We start from the raw sequence: 23,064 nt of genomic DNA, 5'->3' as shown, positions 1-23,064 counted from the left end.
GCCGGTCCGACATTTAGCTCGGGCAGCCGCGGCAGGTGGTGATTTTCTGGCCGGCCGGCCAGCGCGCGACCCGATAAACGGATCGCTCGCAGTTAAAAGCGCACAATTTCACACACGGAGCAGAGTTTTCGGAGAACGCGAGGGGGAAAAAAAACGGGACGGGTTTTTTCACGGGAAGGCTTTCTCTCTCTCTCTCCCTCGTAGAATCAAATTTTCGCGGAGAATCAAAGAAAAAATAAGGACCGTTTTTTACCTGCAGAAACGCGGAGGAGAACTCTTTGGACCAAATATGTGGAAAATAATAGAAGCAAGCGTTTTATTTAGAAGCAACGTTTTTCGATTTTCTCGCAAAAATAAAAAAAACATCGGTTTATGATATATTTATCTCAGTAGTTTGGTTAAATTTATCTAATTATCTCGGTAATATTCGGTTAATTAAATTGATTTTATATCTATTTTGGAGCTGCTAAGCTGTTTTATTTAATAATGTATACACTTCTAATATTTTTAAATATACTTGGCGTATATTTTTTCTTTTTTTAAAACAGATGTTTTTAATGATACATTACAAGTGTTACAAATGTTGCTTTAATCAGATCAATAGTCGTGAATAAAATTTTGAATAAAGAAAGAAATAAGAGAGTTTGATAGGTCCTTTAAGAATTATTTTAGAACGACTAATAATAAATGTCTCGCTGAATTTTTATGTAACTTAACAGAAATATCAGGGATTTATTAAATTGTTAATCTATTTTGTTAATCCAATACGACATTGTTAGTTATATCTATAGAAATGCGTACAGAGGAAAAGAAAAGAAGCGTTCAAAAGGTGATGTCGGATATTCTAGTTTTGATTCGGTCAGGAGAAAGCAAAAAAAATTGTGTTACATAACACGTATCATTCGATCGATTTGGTCTCGAGTTTCGTTTATATTTGGTGGCGTGTGTGGCAAAAAGTTACGGAGCACAAATAACAATACTTAACAATATTTCGTCGTATTTGATTTTTGCTTAAACAAACTTTAATGAGGAATGACAGTTAAAAATATCAGAGCTATTAAGAGTCTCAGTTCCATATTTTCAATTATAAAAAAAAAACAGTTTTTTTTTACTGCATTACCGAATATAACACAGCAGTATCGAACCAATAAATCTTATTTTCGATCAGAACAAGCTGAAATTTGAACAGAGCGAAATCTGCGATATAAATGTATGTGTTATTACCGGTTATTTCAAGAGGCACATGCATTATAATAGCACAGCTGCGTTACATTATAAAGCAAATTGCAAATATTAAACGTTTATTTTAAATGCCATGGAATGCACATTACGCAAGTACAAAGTTAACAAATGGGACTCATTAAACGGTACGCGCTAAATTGAGGGGAAAAATATATCTAATCGCCCAAATACAGAACTGACCTTTCCGGATATAGAAACGGAGATAGATTTTCCGTTCGTAGCGATAATACGGGCAATTTACTCGCCTCTATTTATCACGCAGAGCGTAAACAAAGGATTATCTTGCTACAATTTTCCTCGGGCGTCTACGAGAGATATGTCCTAATATATTTCCTCGCGATAAATATCTTCTCAATCCTGAAATATCCGCGGAAATATCTTACCGTACGTTTTACTTTGGGTACCGCTCGCCTTTAGATGACCCGACCTGGACCGTTTCCCGTTTAAATATATATAATTTAAATCGAATTTTAATCCCGTTCCCGCGTTAGAGCGTATCAGCCCTGCTTTTAAATATTACATGTCGATGTGGATGGGCGCAGATGTTCCCGCTCGGCGCATTCAGTTCAAGAAGTCCTATATGCGTATACGGAAATATACGTACAAGAAATCGATCTATCGACGAGCCGCGGGTTCTTCGGTCCGCTTTTAATGCCTCGCTTTTCGAAGAGGCGAAGCCGGCGCGACGCGCGCGTCCACATAAAGCGACGCGGTGTGTTACGGCAATCTTAATTACCGTTCGAGTAACGCGGAGCGAGAGAGCGTGTGTACACGCTGATAGAATATACCGGAAGCAATTAAGAACCGCGCGCCGCAAAGACGATCTTCATTCCCGTGCGATAGCTTCGGCGGAAATAATGCACCGACAATCTGGGAATGCGCTAAGGCGTAAACGAATCGCCGGTAAGTCTTCCGTAAAGGCCGGCCTGAGCCCGAGTAAGAGGATACTGAGCTTAATTCCAATGGAGAGATGTGCAGGAAGGCGCAATGAAATATAGAAAAGCAAATAGCTGCGCGGAGCTGAGCGCGCGCGCGCTATCGTGCCGGTATCAGAAATGGAGCAGTACCACATATCGGTATACGTGCGATCTTTGCTATCTCGCACGACGCGGTTTTTCCACGAGCGATTATCCGTTTTAGTACTTTTCGTACGTTAACCTCTTAATAGAGCACGTACCAAAGTATAACTTAATGAACTATGCACGAAACACACGGCGTAATTGGTCTCTCAGTGCTCCCGAACGTTGCGTGAAGCATACGGTCGCGCGTGTTATAGAAGTTATACTTTTCGTAATTGCACATGCGAAAGGTGAGAATAAGCGGATATTTTTTTTTTACGTGGTATTATTACGATAATTACGGTTACGAGCCGTTAATAAACAAATTTAAAATTCGCGCTTGATGCGGCGCAAATTAATCCGCTTAATAAAATCGTTCCACTTTTTGTCTTTCCTCCCCATCGCGTTCTCTATTTATCCATGGGACAAGATTATAAAATCGATATATTCAACTCTGCAAGTTATTGGCAGGCAATAACTCGTGAATAAAACATTCGTCGTGCGAAATAAACGTTCGGCGCGTTATGTCGCGTTCAAACCAGTCGCGGTTCTCAATGCCCGACCGGCCTGCCGGGCGGTCACGTGACCATCCCCTCGAGTTCGAGCAACGTCGCTCGTTGCGTATCGCCCTTTTCCCGCTGCGCTTTTTTGCCGGGGTCGCCCCGATATATTCGCATGCGAGATCCTTATCGGACACAATCGAGTCCGACCCGAAGACAAAGTACAATTAAAAATAAATGCGTTAAGATAGGGATATCTAAAAAGTTTAATACATAATATCCTCGCTAAAGTTTTTCGATGATACGACTGCAGTCGTATCATAATTAAGTATCAAAAGTATTTAAAAATGTAATTTTATGGATATTTTCTAAAATGACGTTAACTTTCCAAGTCGCAGTTGCGGGAGAGAAATATATTGCTTGTGCCACAATAATTGCCGCGTTTCCATTGACACGAACAAACGCGGGCATCATTTTGGCGGCCGTCGAATATCAAAGTTCTAACCTGATTGCCGGTTCGAATCTCCGTATTCTCCGTGAATTTCAAACGTTGCGAGCGTGCCTGAGCGACGGATTCGTCATAAAGCGAGAAAAGATCGGCGGAGGCCTTGACGAAGGTGCGGGCGAAGGCGAAGGCGAAGGCGGCGCGCGAGCGCGTTTCGAGTTTCGACGGCGCGCGAGGCGAGGCCCGCCTTAGTAGCCCAGGCTCTCTGTTTGACAACTACGCGCGTATTTTGCGGCCGCGGCCGAGCGCGACCGACGCCGGCCGACGGCGGCCGAACCAGGCAGCGGCCCGAGAGAGACCAACACCGACACGCGTCACACGCAGTCACACGGCGGCCCCGGTGTCCATGTTCGTTCGCGTATACTCGCCGTGTGTGTACTGTGTGGTGTGCGTGTGAGCACGCGCGCGCGCGCGCGCGCGTATATCGGGAGAGCGTACATACGTCGGTGTATAGCGTACGCGAGAGAGTCGGTGCGCCTCTCGGCCGTGGGCACAAATCGCGAGTAAAATGGAAGCGGAATTTCGCTGCGAGGTTGAGGTCCGTCGTTGAAAACAGGTGAACATGGGAAGGTCCAAGTTTCCCGGGAAGCCGCCGAAGACGGCCACCAGGAAACGGATCAAGGTGCTGGGCCAGCCTGAGGCAGCGCAGAACGATCCGGTAACTGTCGCCGAGAACATCTACTACGGACTTTCCCTGTTCAACGAAACATTCGGCGACAACGAGAAGGTGAGGGGGAACAAAAAAAGTCGTCGCGCCGAGGCGTCCGCCGTCGGCCGTTTGCCGTCGTCGTCGCCGTCGCCATTCGCCGTCACCGTCCCCGTCATCATTCGTCCACCGTCGTCGCCGTCGTTGTCGTTGGCCGCGCCGAGGTCGCGCGAGATCGACGAGCGTCGCGTCCCGCGACGCACCGCGTCTCGCCGCTCGGCGCGTATACATCGTCCGGCGAGCGTCACGAGAAGGCGAACGCGCTGTTCGGTGGACTCGCGATTACGCGGGCCGACGGAGCCTTGGCGCGGCGTAAGCGCGCGCGGGTTAACCTATCGGCGCTGGCCGATCGTCGAGCGGCAGGTGCGCGACGCCTTCGCGGCCTGGCCTCCGTCCGTTATCTGCCGTTCGACGACTCGTTTCTCGCTTTAGCGTCACCTCCCCTTCCGTATGTCGGTCGAGCTCTAGCGATTTGTAGATGTTCTTGTCCTGGCCGCTCTTGGTACGGAGTACGTCAGTGTGACATACCTTCTGCTGTCCTTGCTCCGTAACTTCTTGGCAGCCGGAAAGAATGTAGAATTGTCGGCACTTGCGAATCAGAGTCAGTCCGTTCAGTCTGTAGCAGACGAATTGTCATTTGTCATGTAGATAAAGTAAACTTTGCTTACACTAGTCACTTGTTTTTGTTTACTTTCATAACTTGAAGATTGGCACTTTGGTATAAAAACTTGTATTGCAAGAATCGTATACATGTAGATTAGAATTGTGGTGTAGTATGTCATTTTCAATACTCATACAGGTAATCTTTTCCCCCCAGGAACATCCACCGTTCCACGGATTTAGCACTAAAGAGGCTAATCTTTCTGCATCTTATATAAAAACACAGCAACACGATGCGGAGAAGACCAGCGATAACGTGCCGTCTGTCACAGTCGAAAATCTTGCACCACAGTCCAGCACGAAGAAGGACGTTACTGATGTTAAAAATTCTCCTACAAACATCGAAAACAGCGCAGAGAAGCTTACCGACGCAAATCCAAAACCAGTCAAAGACATCACAGAACCAGTTAAAAACCCGAATGCTAAACATACTCCAAAGATTCACAGAGCTAAGACTCGTAAGAATTGTAAGAACGTTAAATTTTCGAATTACATGAAAAACCCGGTGCTAAAATCAGTGAACAACATCTTGGACCAGCATCAAAGAACCAGACAGTTACGTAATAGTACTGCGAAAAGATTGCTTCAAAGGGCAAAATCTAATGGGAGTAATACACGTAATTTGGTGGTGCAATCTGGAGAGAAGCCTAGCACAGTAAGAAAATTCGTTTTACCTGTTCGCAGCGTGCATTCGTCGAGAGTTATAAAGCCAAATAAGAGGTTCATCGAGGAATTGGAAGAAATTTCTGGTACGGAGCATAGCGAGAATGAAATTGGTATACACGTCAAAAAGTGTAAATTAAATTCGGATAAGCTCAGCGACTTGGAATCAAAATTGAAAGAGGATGCAGTTAGTAAGTTGTGTACAAAATTTAAAAATAAAGATGCAAGAGGCAAGCCAAAAAGGGTGATTCAAGACTCCAATGCCGAGATTATAACTCAATCAATAAAAAATACGGAGAAATCAGCGAATTCTGTACAAAACGCACAAATATCAAAACCCACTCATAGAGAAGTAAAGAAATCTCATAATATATCATGTAAGAATAAAGTATCAAATGGCACATCCGACAGCTCTAATAATAATCAAGAATGCTCACAAAACTCGAGCAGGACGGCACAAACTGCGAAATCAACAATTCCCAGAAATCAGAAACAGATTTCTATTCCTACAAAAGTTCTTCCCGATTCCAATGTTCCACACTTCGAGTCTTCCAGAGTTCAGACGAGATCAGGAACTCAAAATGAAATAGCGAACGATTTAAGTAATCAGGCGAACTTTGAAAGTGGTGCAGGATTAACGGAAGATGGCTGTGCAGAAACTGAGGATCAGCCTGAAAATGGTAATAAGACTGTGGTTAGTACATTGAACAATTTTGAGACGGAAAACAATTTATCTGAAAGCGAAAGCGAGCACAGCAGTCACTCAGAAGGCGAGCAATCCGAATTCAGCGGAATAAAACTCAATAGTGGCAAAGTTATATTAAGAAAAGCGAGATTAAAGTTGGATAACAAGTGTTTAGCTGGAACAGAAGGACCATTTTCAACAACAAGCACCAGTAACACCATGGGAGGAAGCACTAATTTAGGTATATATTTCTCATTTTATAGCAAATTTGATTGTAAACTGTTTTATGTAAACATTTACATCTCCGGCGTAAAATTTATCTTACAATTATGATTGTTTATCTTTCAGGCTTAACAGGAACTATAAAATGCGGTGTTTGCGGCGCAGTACGGTTTTATCGATTTGTGAAACAGGCGCGCAAGTTTGGCATTCACAGTTGCGAATCTTGCCGAAAGTTTATAAGCAAAATGATCAAACATCAGGCTTGCGCTAAATCCTCGAACAACGTTCTTCCCATTCTCAAGTGTCATAAAGGTGATGGTCTGTGTTTAGTCCCGCCTGTTGTGAGGAGTCAACAATGGAATCTCATGAGATGCGTTTATAAAGCCAGATGCCCGGCGTGTTGGTTGAAAATGTGTTTGAAATGTTACGACATTCCACCTGCCTTGAGGACAGGTTTAAACGCGTTGTTACCACCTTTAATGCGAGACCCTTTAACTATTTCTCTGCCGCTCAGTCAAGACGAGGATGGTCAGGGGCAAAATTTGGGCCCGTCTAAACTCAGTTGGCCTGCGGAAGACAGCTTGGAAAGAAATTTGTTTAAGTCTGCCATGAGTTGGAGAAATTTCGAAATGGGACAGAAAACCAGTTATCAGGGTACCGGAGGCTTTTTCTATACGAAATTAGATAAATGTAAAACATCTTATGTTATTTTATAAATGCTTTTTTTTGTATTGCTGTATTAGTATTGCTATATTAGATTGTATTGCTGTATATTTGTACTAACGACATGATTTTATTGCAGTTGATTCCTCGATGAGTATATCGCCTAACAAAAAACGGAGGAAAAATAACAGGATTAAAGTAAGGAAGAAAATTAAAAATCCAATACTTGCCTCTTCGACCGGTGGCCAACATTCACAACCTCTTAGACAAAGGCTCGAGTTGAAAGGGCCGAGAGTTAAGCACGTTTGTCGAAGCGCCAGTGTCGCGCTTGGGCAACCCATTGCAACTTTTCCCGCTGTAGACGCGAAAGAAGACAACGAACACGGCAAAAACATTCCAAAGACGTTGAAGGAAACCGAAAGAACTGAGAAGAGGGACGATATTACGAAAGACAAGGAAATGCAGAAGCATAATGAAGATAATAATTTAAATCTTAACGTTAACACGGCACAACAATCTCATTCGAGAAGGGGAAAACCGCAACAGAATTTATCAACGTCGCATTTTCCAGTGGTAAGATATCTTTCAGGCATAATCGAGGGAAGTGACCTAAGTAGATACTGTATGAATATTTATTCTGCTTCTTGTGGCATACTGAATGAGCTCATGTTACTTCATTTTTGTAGTATAAAATTGCTTTTTTATAACTAGTTGGTATTTTGTTTATTTGATTAAATGTAAAACTTATTTACAAACTTGAATTTAATGGAATTAAAGTAATGTAAATAATATATTTATTACAGGTGTCTAAGGCAGCTGTGGATACTGTATACACAGTTTCCATAGATTTCTGGGAGCAATACGACCCTTCTGAGGTCGGAGCGAAGGGTTTCGCCCTTATCGGTTCTGAGCTATTTCATATACCTGCTATTTGCTATCTGTGCGGAAGCGCCGGTAAAGAGCCGGTAAGTAACGTTTGAAATATCGTTCATAGGTGGATAACAAGTAGACATGTAATAGTAATGCGTTATGTCTCATCGAGAACTGTCAACATAAAGATTATTCTTTACAGCTGATCCACTGTCAATGCTGTTGCGAGCCATACCATGCCTTCTGTTTGGAACCCAGTGAATGGAACGTTTGTGCGCAGCCAAACTGGTGTTGTCCCCGGTGTACGATATGTCAATCCTGCCATCTCAGATCCGGTCCGAAATTATCCTGCATTCGTTGTCGTCAGTCGTTTCATCATTCGTGTCTGTCAAAGTCCGGTGTTAGCTCTAGATTGTACAGTCCCGATCGACCTTACGTTTGTCAGAGCTGTATTAAATGTAAAAGCTGCGGTAGCGAGGGTGTCAACGTTCACGTTGGTAATTTACCTCTCTGCTCTATGTGCTTTAAGTTGAGACAACAAGGAAACTATTGTCCTTTGTGTCAGAGGTGTTACAACGAAAACGATTTCGACACGAAGGTGAGTATCTACGCGATGCTCTCGACGTAGAGTAAATTTACAGACACAAAATTTAACTTGTATCTACAACTCATATATTATGATTGCGTTATTTTAGATGATGGAGTGTAGCGAGTGTTCCTGCTGGGTACATGCCCGTTGTGAAGGCCTTTCCGATGAGCGTTACCAGATACTTAGTTACCTGCCCGATTCGATCGAATTCACATGCAGCCAATGCTCTTCCAATTCGAATTCCTCTATCTGGAGGAATGCCATAGAAGCGGAGCTGAAGGCGGGTTTCATCGGCGTGATAAAATCTCTGAGTAAAAACCGCAAGATTTGCACGGCTCTCAAGTGGAGTCCCAGAAAGGAGTGCCTCTGCAGGCCAGTTTCGAGCGTGAGAAAACTCGAGTTTCCCGAAGATAAGAGCGAGATGAACTGTGCGAAGGAAAACGAAGAATCGGAAGAGTGCAATGGCGACAAGTTTGCGGATACCGACTCGAATTCGAGTGCTAATTACAGGGATGGTATAAATAAGCTCGATTTGGAGGAACCTTCGGTGGACGGTCCCGGTAGAAAAGGTCTGCGACGGCTACGACAGAAATTCCATCTAAAAGAATGCTCGGTTAGGGTGAAGAACTGTATTCCGAAGGACTCTCAAGACAACGAGAGAAAAGACTGGACAAATCAGGATTCGTCAGTATCTTCGAACGATGTCACGGAATGCCATTGTTCGGAGCAACAAATCATTGCGAGGCCCTCGCCTACGTTAATGTCTGTGAAACGTAAGGTGAATGGTAACGAGTACAAATCATTATCGCAATTTCATTGTGATATGGAGCACGTAATCAACCGCGTTGGTTCAAAGGATCTGTTAGAAACGTATCACGATATTTTACAAGAGGTCTTTCCATGGTTTACGCCGAAGGATTTTAAGAGCAGCGACGATAATGACGATATATTAATGCCTAGTAAAGACGTTAGCAAAGACACCGCTCTGACGACGAAGTTTGATGATCCTATTCTGGAGGCATGGAAAGAGGAGGTGATGAAAGCGCCGAAAGCGATTGCGGCGAAAACGGCGAATCTGTATAATATCCATGTCGAGGACAGCAGATCATGTTGTTTGTGCAAAGGCTTGGGCGACGGACATGAGACGAAAGAGGGCAGGCTGCTGTATTGCGGGCAGAACGAATGGGTACACGCAAATTGCGCGCTATGGTCAAATGAGGTGTTTGAGGAAATCGACGGCTCACTGCAGAATGTTCACAGTGCCATTTCGAGGGGTCGTTTGATCCGCTGCTCCGAGTGCGGCAAGAAGGGCGCGAGCATCGGATGTTGCGCGAAGAACTGCAGCAATACCTTTCATTTTCCATGCGCGAGAAACATCGGGCTCGCTTTCAACGACGACAAAACGGTATTTTGCATTTCACATTCGAATAGTCACGCTAACAAATCTCTGCAGAACGAGAACGAGTTCAGTTTGAAGCGACCGGTGTACGTGGAGTTGGATCGTAAGAAAAAGAAGTTTGCCGAACCCAACAAGGTCAAACTGATGATAGGTTCTTTGATGGTCGACTGTCTGGGCACCATCATTCCGGAATTCTCTGACACGACTGAGAAGATAATACCATGCGATTACAAATGCTCCAGACTTTACTGGTCTACAGTGAATCCATACAAGATCGTTAGATATTACATTAGAACTTATGTGCAGGTACATATGCCGGACGTCTCGTCCGACATGGAGAATAATATCACTATCGATCACAGCAAGGAGCGAGAAAAGGAAGAAGTGTCGACAGACGCGCAGAGAGTCGATTATTTGGCCGTCAAACAGACCTTAGATTCGCTCATCGATATCGTGTGTAACAAAGAGGTTGATGAGAATTTAGCGGAGCAAAACAACACGGATCTTTTACCACCAGAACTGAAGGAGGCCATATTTGAAGATTTGCCGCACGATCTGTTGGATGGAATCTCCATGCAGGACATTTTTCCAAAGATGTCGTACGAGGATTTTTTAGCCATGGACTTGAAGAATGACGGTTCTTTCAGCACAGATTTGTTTAAGGATGACATGCTGTCGTCGGAGGTCGAAGAGACGATAAAGCCGTCAGAAAGCAAAATTTCCAAAATGGATTCATCTTTACTGGAATTGGGAGCGCACAATGATCTCTGGGTGCGATTGGAGGCGAAGACCGCGATGCAAGATCTCATGGACGACCTATTTAACTCAAAGAGCCAGAAACGCGGCGGCAGGGAGCTGAAACGATCCAAATCCGAGGTGATGTCGAATAATCCATTGATTGTCGGCGGTCAGAGGCATCATCAACGTTCTTGTAGCCTCACCTGGAGCTGTAAACTAGACAACACCTATGGTTCTAACATAAAGAGGCGAAAATTGCCACGAAATCCATCCAGTACCAAGTCTAACGAGACCGGTCTCATTGTTCTTGATGCGCAAAATGAACGCACGTCCATGTTCCATGAATTGAGGATCCCGGAGAGTATCATGGTTACTGTGGGAAGAGGAAACACGCCTAATATACTATCCGACTCCGTGCGCGAGTTGAAGTACTGCATTGAAGATTCTACTGGACTGAATCGTCGCATGTTGCCAGCCAGGGACGACGCAAAAGAGCATAAGAGACTGTTCTGGCATCCGAGACAGCAGCAACCGCGAATAGTGCAGGTCGACGGATCGGCTGACGCTAATAGCGCCAGCGAGTGCAGTTCACCAGAGTACAACGCCGAGGAGAAGAACACGAACCTGCAAACGTCCGAATCGATCCCGCAATTGGACGGCATTAACGATGAGCATTCGTCTGACGGGGGCGAGCCGATCGCGGAAAAGGAACTTGGTTCATACGTGCGACCTTCAAATCTTTTACACTCAAAACGTTTCTTCGGCTTCATCAGATCGCATGTGTCAAGTACCTGTGACAAGTCACAGAAGACGAAGAGTGGCAGTGGTAACCTTACGATCGCACCGACCGCCAGGTGCACCTTGCACAAGGCGGGAGTCTTGTTCAAGGAAAAGAATCTCAAGATGAATTTACAGATCCCGCAAGTGGATGGTGCAGGTGATATCTCGAGCGACGACGAGTGCGTCTCGTCACAACACATGATGGCGCACGAGAGGCTGATTCGTACCTCATACGAGTCGTCGCCGTTCGAGCACATCGAAGTCACCTGTAAAAGGTGTGCTCGCACGTACCGTAACGAGGAGAGTTACAACCGTCATCTAGACAATTGCGACTCTATGATTACCAGCGATAGCGACTCAGAGACCATGGATAACAAGCTGGCGTCGCCAGAGTCGGGATTCTCACCGAACATGGGCTCGCCGCAATTCATCACGCTTTCACCGTCCGAGGGCCATACTCTGACAACTGATTACACGGACATCCAGGCAACGTCACCCATCGAGGCGTCTGTGGCATCACCCCATCCGAGTATCCAGATCGAGCCGATCGCCCAGGCGATTATCACGCCGCAGATCCATGCGACACATGCCACCGTCGAGACCGTGCACCAGACAGTATTAACGTCCAACGATGTGATCGTACAGACTCAGTACACTCGTAGGACCACCACCCTGCCGAACCCAGCAGTATTACCTTCTCAGGAAAGCACGGTGCATATAACGGAGATCACAGACCCGCCGTCCGTCTCCAGCGATTCTAACGTTACGCCGCACAGCATGGTGAACACGCCAATGAATTCGCCGGACAGCACGAGCTCGCAGACCGTCCCAAGCCCGGAGATGTCGCCCAATTACTCGTCCATGGGCGTGCAGACCGCGCAGGAGTCCGCGCAGACATGTGCACAGATCGCCCGAGTCCCCTCTAAGTCGAAAAATTTACGGATGGCCAAGTCAAAGGCCAAGAGCGTTAAGTCGCAGCAACATGTTTTGAAGAACGTGATGCAGGCACCGCATAATGCCGCGCACAATGCCAGATTCCAACCGACGGCGATGACGAACACCCCCCAGGTAATCCAGCTACATCAGGCTAACCAGAGACCGCCCACGGTGATCCTTCAGCAAGTGGCATCGCCAGGCATCGTGTCTGCTTACGTGGAAGCCCTACAGCAGCAATCCGGCCAAAACTTACAATACATCACGACGATAGGCGGCGGACAGCACGAGACCGGCTTCAAACCGCAGCTGATCGCTGCGAATTCCTTAGTGCCGGGCACCTACATACAGGCACCGTCCACCGACAATCTATTGGCGCTGCAGAATGGCGGTATATCGATATTGCCGAGTGTGCAAATCGCGCAAACACAGCCTACAGTATTGGGTACTATCATACAACAACAACCCAGTGCGATCCAATGTGGCGTTATATCGTCGGAGCAGCTGCTGTTGAGCTCCACGCCCACCCTGGAAATGTTCACCGACCCAACTGGTGGTATGTTCGTGTCGAATCAACCGATGTACTACGGCTTGGAAACGATCGTTAGCAACACCGTGATGTCGTCTAGTCAGTTCATGGCCGGCACCGTGCCACAGGTATTGGCTAGCAGCTATCAAACGACAACACAGGTGTTTCAAGCGTCCAAGCTGATGGAGCCCATCGTGGATGTGCAAGCTGTGCCGACGATGCAGAATGTATCAAGCATGCCGAACATGTCTGGTGTACCCAACATAACCGGCGTGCCTAACATAGCGAGCGTGCAAGGCGTGAGTGGTATGTCCAACATGTCCGGAGTACCTTACGTGGTGGTCAATCAATCGGCGCCGCCGCTGCCACCGGTACCAACAGCAGCTCCGGCACCACCCGCGCCAGTACCAGCATTGGTATCGGCATCGGTACCAGCACCAGCATCGATACCAGCACCAGGATCGATCTCAGCACCAACGCTATCAGTGGAACCAATCGCGACGCCGCCGCAAGTCAACATTTCTGCCACGTCCCAAGAGCGAGTTTACGGTGGCGTCGCGTGTAGCGCCGTGTCACCGGTATCGTGTCAAAATACGAACATAGATCATCCGATGGCATCGATTCAGGTGGCGGACGTATGCTCGTCGAATGCGGTGACACCGACAAACCTATCACCGCCGGTACCACCACCGCCGCCGCCGCCGCCGCCGCTGTCGCTACCACCAGCGTTGTCGGCACCGCCACCGCCACCTCATGCGATGCCGATGATTCCCCGCGTCGCTGTGAGACCTAGTCCGGTCGCACATTCGGTCCAGGCGAATCACGGAGCTGCCTGGAAGATCACCGAGTCGTTGTTCGGCGCGGAGCAACCGATGAGCAACAGCGTGCGGCCGTACTTTGACTCGAAGCACGTATCGGAGAACACCAGCATGATCAAATCCAGCATATCATCGTCCAAGATACCGCCGCTATCGAATCATTATGTCACGCAGAGAAATCTAATTGTAAATAACAAGTCCAACCATGATGTAAATAGCATGCATAAGAGCTACAGCGGCGGTATCGCGTTGAGTCCGAACTGTGCAAACACGAACGTCAACAGTAACGGCCCGGTCGTCTCTAATTCCTGTCCCGTGCAGAACAAAATCACAGTGCCGACGAGCAACATGCCGACCAGTCGACCGATGAACAGGGTGCTGCCGATGCAGGCGGTGACGCTCAAGCAGGATCCGGCGAAGAAGGATGACTTGGCGATCGAAGAGCCGACGAAACCGGTGATCAAGCCAGCCGAGCCGGAAATTGTGGAACCGAGGAAGGAAATCACCGAGCAGATCGTACAGATAAAGAAACCTGAAACCGCGCTCGACGACATCAGCGACAGTATCAAACTGAATACGGAGACTATAGAGAAGGTAAAGGAGAATCTCAAACTGGAGCTCGACAAGGAGAAGCTGCAGAACACCTCATTAAAGATAGTGCTGCAGAAGCAGTTACAGGACGGTTCTTACAAGATCACGCGCAACATGAAGGCGGTCACCCAAAGTAAAAAGACACCGCAGGTGACATCCGTGGAGATATTGCCATCGAAGCAGGTACCTCAGATCGCGTCGTTACAACTGCTGCCGATCAAGACGTTCACGCTCAAGGCGAACAAGCTCGAGGATAAGGTAAAGCCCGTGGACGCGAAGGTGAACATAATTAAGGCGAAGGCGCCGCCCGTAGCGGTCAAGAAACCCAGAATAGTGACGAAGTCGATCAGGCCGCTGCGAAGCGATCCGCAGCAGAATCCACCGCTGGTGCAGAAGAACTGCTCGAAGGGACCGATCTTGATGTACGAGATCAAGTCGCAGGACGGTTTCACCCATACCGCCTCGTCTATGACCGAGGTCTGGGAGACGGTGTACCAGGCGGTGCAGAATGCGCGCAAGGCCCACAACCTGCCCCCGCTGCCTCACAATCCCTTGTGCCAGAGTCTTGGCTTGGAGAACAATGCGGCCATTTACCTGATCGAGCAATTGCCGGGCGTTAATAGATGCAGCAAGTACAAGCCCAAATTCCATACCCTGGCGCCGCCGAAAGCCGACGAGATGGAGAACGATTTGCCGGCGGCGTGCGCCAACGGGGCGGCACGAGCGGAGCCTTTCAAGGGCAGAAAAGTCCACGACATGTTCAGCTGGTTGGCGTCGCAGCACAGGCCGCATCCTAACATAATTACAATATCGGAAACGGAATCGAGGTAAAAGCTCGTTGCATATGCACAGATAAATTAATTTATAATTTCTGATATTTGATTATCAATATGAATTTTAATAGCATTTCCGCGTAGTCTTGTGCACCACCGATGTGATGCATTTGCATTTATATCAACAATCGCGTATCATTTTTTGATATACAATATACATTATACATTGAATGTAAGCTGTATTTCTCTGGGTTATACATAGAATCTGTAATATTTCAGATAAAAAAAAAGTAAGCGCCGTTGTTAATTTATTCAATAGAGTATAGAGTATTGTGATGAATGTTTCAGGCGAGCCGCGAGTACCAATTTGCCCATGGCCATGCGCTTTAGAATACTTAAAGAAACATCAAAAACATCTGTCGGTGTGTATTATTCCCACATACATGGTAGAGGACTGTTTTGTTTGAGAGATATCGAGCCTGGTGAAATGGTCATTGAATACGCCGGTGAAGTAAGTAGCAAACAACTATTTATAAATATTAGGAGGTCATGTCGCGATATTTATAACCGATATCGCTATTACTATTATCATTATTGAAATTATTATCATTAGGTTATTCGATCTTCCTTGACCGACAAAAGAGAGAAGTACTATGACAGCAAGAACATAGGCTGTTACATGTTTAAAATCGATGATCATCTAGTTGTTGATGCTACTATGAAAGGCAATGCAGCTAGATTTATCAATCATTCGTGCGAGGTATGAGACATTTCTTTCTTTTTTCTTTTACCAAGAATTTACCTAATAATTTAAATTGACAAAAGCTTTTATTACTTAATGACATTGTTACTTGTAGCAATGTTTTTAAATATATAAAAAAGTATAATTATTTTCAATTGCATTATATATAATTTGATTACATAATATATAATCAAGCGTTAAGTTAATATTAATACCGTTACGTAATCGTCACGTACGATAACATTACATATACATGATACATTTAAATTTCTGCGATAAACATTGTATTATATGAAAATCTATACGTTACAGCCAAACTGCTACTCGCGAGTGGTGGACATTCTAGGTAAGAAACACATACTGATTTTTGCTCTTCGTCGCATCATTCAAGGGGAGGAGTTGACGTACGACTACAAATTCCCATTCGAGGATATCAAGATCCCGTGTACTTGCGGTTCTCGCAAATGTCGCAAATACCTCAACTGAGACTGCGTATATACAGCTTATCCTAAGCAGCCGACCGATGACAAAGAAATGAAATATGTGCTATAATTGCGCGCGCGCTTTCGAATAGGATTCGTTTTATTGAATGTTATTCATTTTACTCATCATCAAACTATTTTCAGAGATTGCAGCTTTTTATTACTATAAAAGAACATAGATTATACATTTTAAATATTAGAAGGCCAGACGTAATACGCGAAGCACGGCGGTTACGACGATGTTACTTTAGACAGCTACGTTCCTGTAGTTGATTTAACTGGGAGGTATATATACACGTATACCTATAGCAATAAACCATTCGAGTATGTCCCGCTTTCGTATCCGACAAAGTCGTGCGTTTTACTACGCGCTTCAGACTTTTGAAAGTGTTACTTTATTCACGCCTGTGCTTTCTCGCACGACTTTTAGAGACTCTACCTATTATCTACTATATTGAGGCTTAAGTGTACAAGTTATCTTACACTTTACACTAAATGCGAGTGCTCCTTAGTTCGCATAATTCCTGTGCATCTTGCACGAGATGGATCTCTCGATTTAATCGGGTTTGAAAACTCTTCCCCTTATAGACGAGCGTGTCGATGAAAATGGAAAATGGTCTCGCGAGAGTATGATAAGAGAGCGACGGATTTTCGATATAATGATCGCAGCTTTCACAAAGCCATTTATATTTCTTTCGAGTGTCGCAAGATAAAAACATAAATGACATAAATAATCGTGTACAAATGATCTTATCAAACGCGTGAACATAAAATAACGCGACAATTGTATATTTAAATGATTTGTGTAAATTTTAAATTTAGTGTACAGTGTATGACTAACTTCGTGACATTTCATGTCTGCTGTAGGGCCAGATTTCAAATGTTTTTGTAAAATATGTAATTGTTAGACTAGATATATCGTCTTTGATGTAAGTACAGCAAACCAGTTTTAACTTAAGTTAGGAATGTAGGCATTAAGGAGAGAGATAGAGAATGGCAAGTGAGAACAGTCTCCTGTAGCAGGATATTGTTCGAAGGTGTACCTACTTTGGCAGACATTGATACAATTTTTTGTTATTTACGTGGCGTCATTGCCGAGAGGATATTTTTGTTTTTCAGATCAAGTTTCATTTATTGCATTGACCGGCAGGAATGCCTGGACATTTTGATACGTATATGACATATATGTACAGGTATATGTATATGTATTATGTCCAGGCATTCCTGCCGGTAGAGTGTACGTGAAAATGATGAAGCGAGCTCGAGTTATTATTTGCCTTCTTGGTTTTTTTCCTTTTTGTACATTTTTTAGACGTCGCATCTATATTTGTGCTTCCACCTTGCCAAGATCATGGTTCATCGAGTTTATTATCCGAATGATACGATATTTCGTTTGACTATTATTTAGTAGAATCGCTAATAGTTTTCAATAATCCTTTTAAAAGAATTTCTATCAAAAATCTAGTTTGTTCGTTCAGACCGACGAAGATTTACGCATTGTTTGAGATGAACGTCTCCGGGTACGTTTCCGGGGAACGTTTGTGATATTTTCCCATAATGGGAAATATATTAGAGATGCTTTTACATAGGAATATATATTTTACATTTTTACGGATATATATACATACATATACCATGTATTCCGTACCAATATCCTTCTGTGAAGTCCAGTTTTGCCTTACTTTTACATGTACCTACGCTTTCACCCGGTGATAGATTTAGATATATATTTACGCAAATGATATTTTATATTCGAAACTAACACAACCGCAACAACGGCGTAGCATGGCGCCCTCCGACACAACTACGACGATGTATTTTAGCGCGATTAATCAATTTCTGCCGAGGTGGTAGTCCCTTAAATTTTGGTGCTCCATGGACACCGTTAAGTGCACTTTTCATGAAAAAATGGCCTAGAGTAAGAGATAGTAAGATTGCAGTGCGGAAGTGTTTGATAATAATAAGAAATGCGTTATACGAAGAATATTGATCGTGAATTATTTAAAGAGGTAATATAAAGGGGTGAAATATGGTGGCAGGAGAGCGCATTATTTGAGCACGCGAATAATGTCAGACGTGCGATTTTAATCGGCCTGGTTTGGTACAAAGCGCGTACGCTGAGTTGTAAAAAGTTATGAAAAAACGAGGGAAAACGGAAACCTGTTCTGGTCACGTGAAATTGCCATTTTTTAGATATTTTGTGAATCTTTTTTTTTTTATATTACGATTACCGATAATTAATAACTATTATATTCGAGGATGAATATTGTTAATATAATGATAATTAATTTTAATCTGTACATGAAAAGTAATACGACTAGTAAGGATGGTAACTTACTTGAAAATATAACAATGTTAGATATTTTATTGATATTTATTGATTATGAACGAGATGGTATTAGGGTTGACGGAAAAAAAGTACTAACGTAAAACTTGAAAACGATGTAGGACCGGTGCATATATATGGTAGTCACATTGATATATTGACGCGGATACAAGAATCAGAGATCCTTTCTTTTCTTTCTAGCAAACGAGCAAGCGTGTATTCTTCGATTCGATTACAGCCTCCTGGAGCGTAACGCTACGGACGTCAGAATTAATTTCGGCTTTACAAAGTGTATACTCCGTAGGCATACATACCATGTAACCCGATTTTCGCATCGCTATGTATTATGATTGTAAACTGTAGGCTATCCATCATCGTCCGATTTCATTTCTACACTCGCGAATATAGACTTAAATTCTCAATACATTGTTCTCTTCTCATTTGTTATCACCGACGACTTCTGTAAAGTATCCACGCGAGTACTTCGGGCAAAAAGGTGGCAACAGTTTGAGCGTGTGCTTGTAGCAAGACACAAAAAGTGTGCGAGAGAGAGAGAGAGAAAAAAAGAGATTTTTACTTGTCTCCCGATAATCCTTGCCTGGTGAATGCGAACGAATATCTATATCGGATGCTTTCTGAAACATACTCTGTGTCTTTTTGAACTCTACTCTTTAAACTGCGTGGAAAGGGCGTACGACCCACCTTAGTATTACGCATACAGCCTTCATCATTATTATTATTATTATTATTATCGCTATTAATTATAATCTATACACACATAAAAAAAAGAGGAGAAAGAGAAAGCATAATACATCACTACTCAAGTCACTCGTATATTTGGGCACATTCAAGCACCGTTTGTTTACTACACCCATCAGCACCTTTCAAAAATAACGCTGCGTGTAAGAAAAAAAGAAAAAAAACGACGAACATCCGAAGAACGGTACGACGAATAAACGTGTAGTCTAACAATAATTAAAGAAAAAAAATGATACTAATGTATAGATGTAATAGGTAGATCGTTTCTCTCCGACTTTTACGCATGTTTTACCTCTCGACAAGAGACGGACTCGCTCCGAACGGGCGTCGCGTTGTTCCCAGCGTTGCGTTTAAAAATTTCGAGTGATTATGTTACTTCGCGGAAACGATAAAGCGCGCGGCGCGTATTACCGCGTTCTCGGGACGCGACGCGACGATTTCGGCGCACCGTCTGACGCCAATTGCGATCTCTCACAACCGGGAATTTCGTCTCATCGCGCACTCTTTCGATCTATTTCTTTATTTTCTCTTCTCGATAGAAGGATAAGCTGAGGAGATAAAAATATTCTTACGATTTAAGGGATTAGAGGAGAGAAAAAAAGGGGAGAAAAATTGAAATTTAAAACGCTTCTTAAGACGTGTATAAAACTACTATTCTAACGTTTAAACGGAGTGTAGAATTTTGAAATACTGTACTTGTTTAAAAAGAAAAGTAAGAGGGGAAGGACGGAAAATAACGATTATACTGACAAACTCGGTACGGCGGTACGAAAGGGAAAAAGAAAAATTGAAAAAATTGTCTGTGATTATCAGTCATAATAATCTTTAGGTCGACATATTTTTTAGAGAATATTTTTTAGGAAATTACAAAATTTACGATATATCCCTATTATTGATATGATATTGGATCAGACACGCGCTATACGCATAATAATATTAAAAGTGAAATTGAGGAAAAAAATAAAGAATGATGAACTGTAAAAGTTGCAAACTGTTTAAATAGAGTTACAAAATAGTTGAGATTCGATGGCTGTTGTAAAATATTCAGTGTTTGGACAAATAATTATTAAAAAAAAAAAAAAACTATTTATAACTAATATCGAAGTACGGTAATATTATTATATCGCATATTACAGTAGCGTTTTTATCCCTTCTTGCGTTTGCATATTTATGACAGACATATAGGTTGTAGGGAGAAAAAGAGAGAATTTTCGGTGAACGGTGGCCCGAACCGAGCAAAACTCACTCTCGCGATTAAAAAATGAGTGCGATTAAATGAACGAGGAAACGAAGTTGCGGAAACGAATCCGAAGGTGGAGAGGGGCGGGACGGGGAGGGGGGAGGTACGAAGAGGGAGGGACAGGGGGCATTTGCCACACGTTTTTTGCGTGTAAATTGTCGTTATCAATCCATCTACTTATCGTAGAGAACTTATGAAGTTTAATCGTAATATCTACATTAACCGAGAAAAAGGTACGCGTACCGCATAGGAAAGGAAAACACATAGCCGCTTTCATCACAGGACACATACACACGTTACATACACACACACGGAAAAAGACACACACAGATATTGCCCATGTTTTGTAATTAAATGTTTTGTTAGTATATATATTATACGAGAAAATTAACAAAATAAAAACACAAGTGGAAATATGAGAGAAACATGTGCGTGTTGTAACATTTTGCTGTGCGCGACGTATATTCCTCTCTTTTTGCGTAGGAGCGTAATTTGGCGTGCGCCAATGTCGACATGTGCGGCAAACAACATTGTCGACATTGGCTGCGTTCGCTTTGGGCGCTTTCCTGCTGAAAGCGTCAGTATCTATCTTTATTGCTCATTACATGTTGAAAAAAGATGGAGTGATGCTTTCAAAGCGCGAAAGCACCCAAAGCGAACGCAGCCATTGTCGTTACAGACCGATGCCTGCGATATCGGTCTCAAATGCCGGGTTCGCGCAAATTAAAATCACATCAGAGCCCGCGCACCATGCGAAATGTCAATTCCTCTTTTAATACTATCTTATTTTAGTTCTGAGAATTCAATGCAAATCGAGGAAAAATGTATCATGCATTAGACTCACTTGGTTCTTAATTTATTACGTGAAAGCTTCTGCTCGGAATTCGTGTTGAAGAAACAATAAAGCTTTCTCACTGTGTTTTTCTTTTAATATATATCGGAATATTTTTGAAATTATACTTCGTATAAGTTTATTTTACTTGGAGTTTTCGAAATTAAAAGTAAAATGGAATTCAGATTAAATATTTGACGGAAGAGGTCAGTGATCCGAAAGATTCCTGCGTAACAGAAGGGCAAGACGATCCTCTGCCAACGTTCATTTTACAACTGCCTCAGGATTGATACTTTTTGCGCAGTAAAACTCGCAGCGGGACGAGTAATAACAGAAACGCTACACCGTCTCGTATAATTACGGGGACGTGCGAAATCCGCGGAGCGGATTCGCCATCGAGGAGTCCTCGCGTGCGAGACGCACGCACTCGCCCGATCGTCCTCCGCGATTATCACAGCGACGCGCCTCAACGAGATCGCACGCACGTACATACGCATGCATATACGTGTGCAGCCGAGAGAGAGAATTCGCGGCCGTCAGAGTCCGTGTGTCTCGTTAGTCTCAAATATCGCCGGGGCGCGCAATTAGTCGCGAGAGACGCACACAGCGACCATTCTTAATTATCTCGCTGCGTCTCGTTCCCACGAGCGAACGAACGGAGCGAAAAAGGCGACGAGCGTCGCATTTCGTTCGACGACGCGTCGCGGTCGCGCCGCCGCCGGCGCCGTCCCGTTGCGACTCGCGCTTTTTATTACACGTGTGTGAAAATTTTTTCGCCCACACGTTTATACGCAGGTACAATTGCGTGCGTGCGTGCGTGGTCGAGTCACGCGCGAACGGCCACGGCGAATACGGCGATGCGTCATGGCACGGACGACGCGACGCGACCCGGGTCGCGGCCGGCTGCGCCTCTCCGTCTCTCCGAGGAAATACGCGACGCGTCTACGCGCGTTGCGTCCACGTTGGACGCGCGGCGGCAAGCCGCGAGCTTACTCACCGCCCGACACCAACAAACACATGTATGTACGATGAACCGCGCGGGACGCGCGTTTATTTACGTTTTTTCGCAACTTCGCACAACTTAACGCGCGTCCCGTCGCATCCGACACGATGCGTCGCGTATGTCATTGACTGCCGTCGTCCAGGACGTTTCTATCGAAAACAACAATTCGCACTTTCGTGCGGTTTAATTTCCGCGCTGAAGCAGCGGATCAGCTAGCGATAACGCCGAATGTCAAGCTTATATATTTTGTTGAGGAAAATGGAGATCGAGTTAAAATACATGAGACTTTGAATTCGTTTTTTAGGTGAATAACGCATTTTACATGGCGAAAATATATGATGGTTTTCGCAGAAGAATTAGTCGACCGTTTGGATGGATATTTTCAATATGTTGCTTAACCCTTTGCCGTGGCGTGTAGTTTTCCCTTTCATACACAACAACGTCGCCGTCGTCAGGATAAAAATATGAAACAAATATAAAGAAATTAAATTTCGCAAAACATAAAACCGTCCGCTATATGATGAGTCTTTCAAAAAATCGACGCGCTGTTTACTGACTTTGGAAAAAGTATACAAAATTTACACAATGCTATTATTAGACTACCAAGATCCAGTCCGGACCGTATATAAGTGTGTCTTTCTCTCTAATTGACTGCATATCATATCAGTCCCGTTTCACTTATTAAATATTACTTTTTCAAAGGATTACGAATATATACTTAAAAATGTAAAAATTAGTTGCCTCTTTATCGCGAAG

At 44.1% G+C, this 23,064-nt stretch overlaps 1 protein-coding gene across 3 annotated transcripts; it reads left to right on the top strand.

Moving 5' to 3' along the window:
- The first annotated feature begins 3,625 nt into the window (after positions 1-3,625).
- LOC112463361 (histone-lysine N-methyltransferase trithorax) lies at positions 3,626-19,547 on the top strand. Of its 3 annotated transcripts, none has more exons than XM_025029736.1 (10): positions 3,626-3,963; positions 4,829-6,260; positions 6,368-6,931; positions 7,044-7,477; positions 7,708-7,869; positions 7,977-8,372; positions 8,470-14,978; positions 15,273-15,435; positions 15,538-15,684; positions 15,979-19,547. In XM_025029736.1, exons 1-10 carry the CDS (start codon positions 3,868-3,870, stop codon positions 16,150-16,152), a joined length of 10,077 nt encoding a protein of 3,358 aa, XP_024885504.1. In that variant the 5' UTR covers positions 3,626-3,867; the 3' UTR covers positions 16,153-19,547. The 3 variants fall into 3 exon arrangements, with proteins under 3 accessions (XP_024885504.1, XP_024885502.1, XP_024885501.1); XM_025029734.1 differs by having other exon boundaries at positions 3,626-4,032; positions 6,368-6,895; XM_025029733.1 differs by having other exon boundaries at positions 3,626-4,032.
- Positions 19,548-23,064: the final 3,517 nt, after the last annotated feature.

Source organism: Temnothorax curvispinosus, unplaced genomic scaffold (genome assembly GCF_003070985.1).
Source record: "Temnothorax curvispinosus isolate PA1 unplaced genomic scaffold, ASM307098v1 QBEX01013138.1, whole genome shotgun sequence".
In the NCBI taxonomy this organism is placed as follows: domain Eukaryota; kingdom Metazoa; phylum Arthropoda; class Insecta; order Hymenoptera; family Formicidae; genus Temnothorax; species Temnothorax curvispinosus.
Note: the sequence above shows the minus strand (reverse complement) of the source record. Positions and strands in the feature narration are given on the sequence as shown.

Bases quoted from the DNA above. Each gene is read 5' to 3' on its own strand.
- LOC112463361 (XM_025029733.1), top strand. From the start codon at position 3,868: ATGGGAAGGTCCAAGTTTCCCGGGAAGCCGCCGAAGACGGCCACCAGG. The intron at 7,870-7,976 runs GTAAGTAACGTT...TATTCTTTACAG, and splicing joins GAAGCGCCGGTAAAGAGCCG to CTGATCCACTGTCAATGCTG. The intron at 15,685-15,978 runs GTATGAGACATT...TATACGTTACAG, and splicing joins TTATCAATCATTCGTGCGAG to CCAAACTGCTACTCGCGAGT.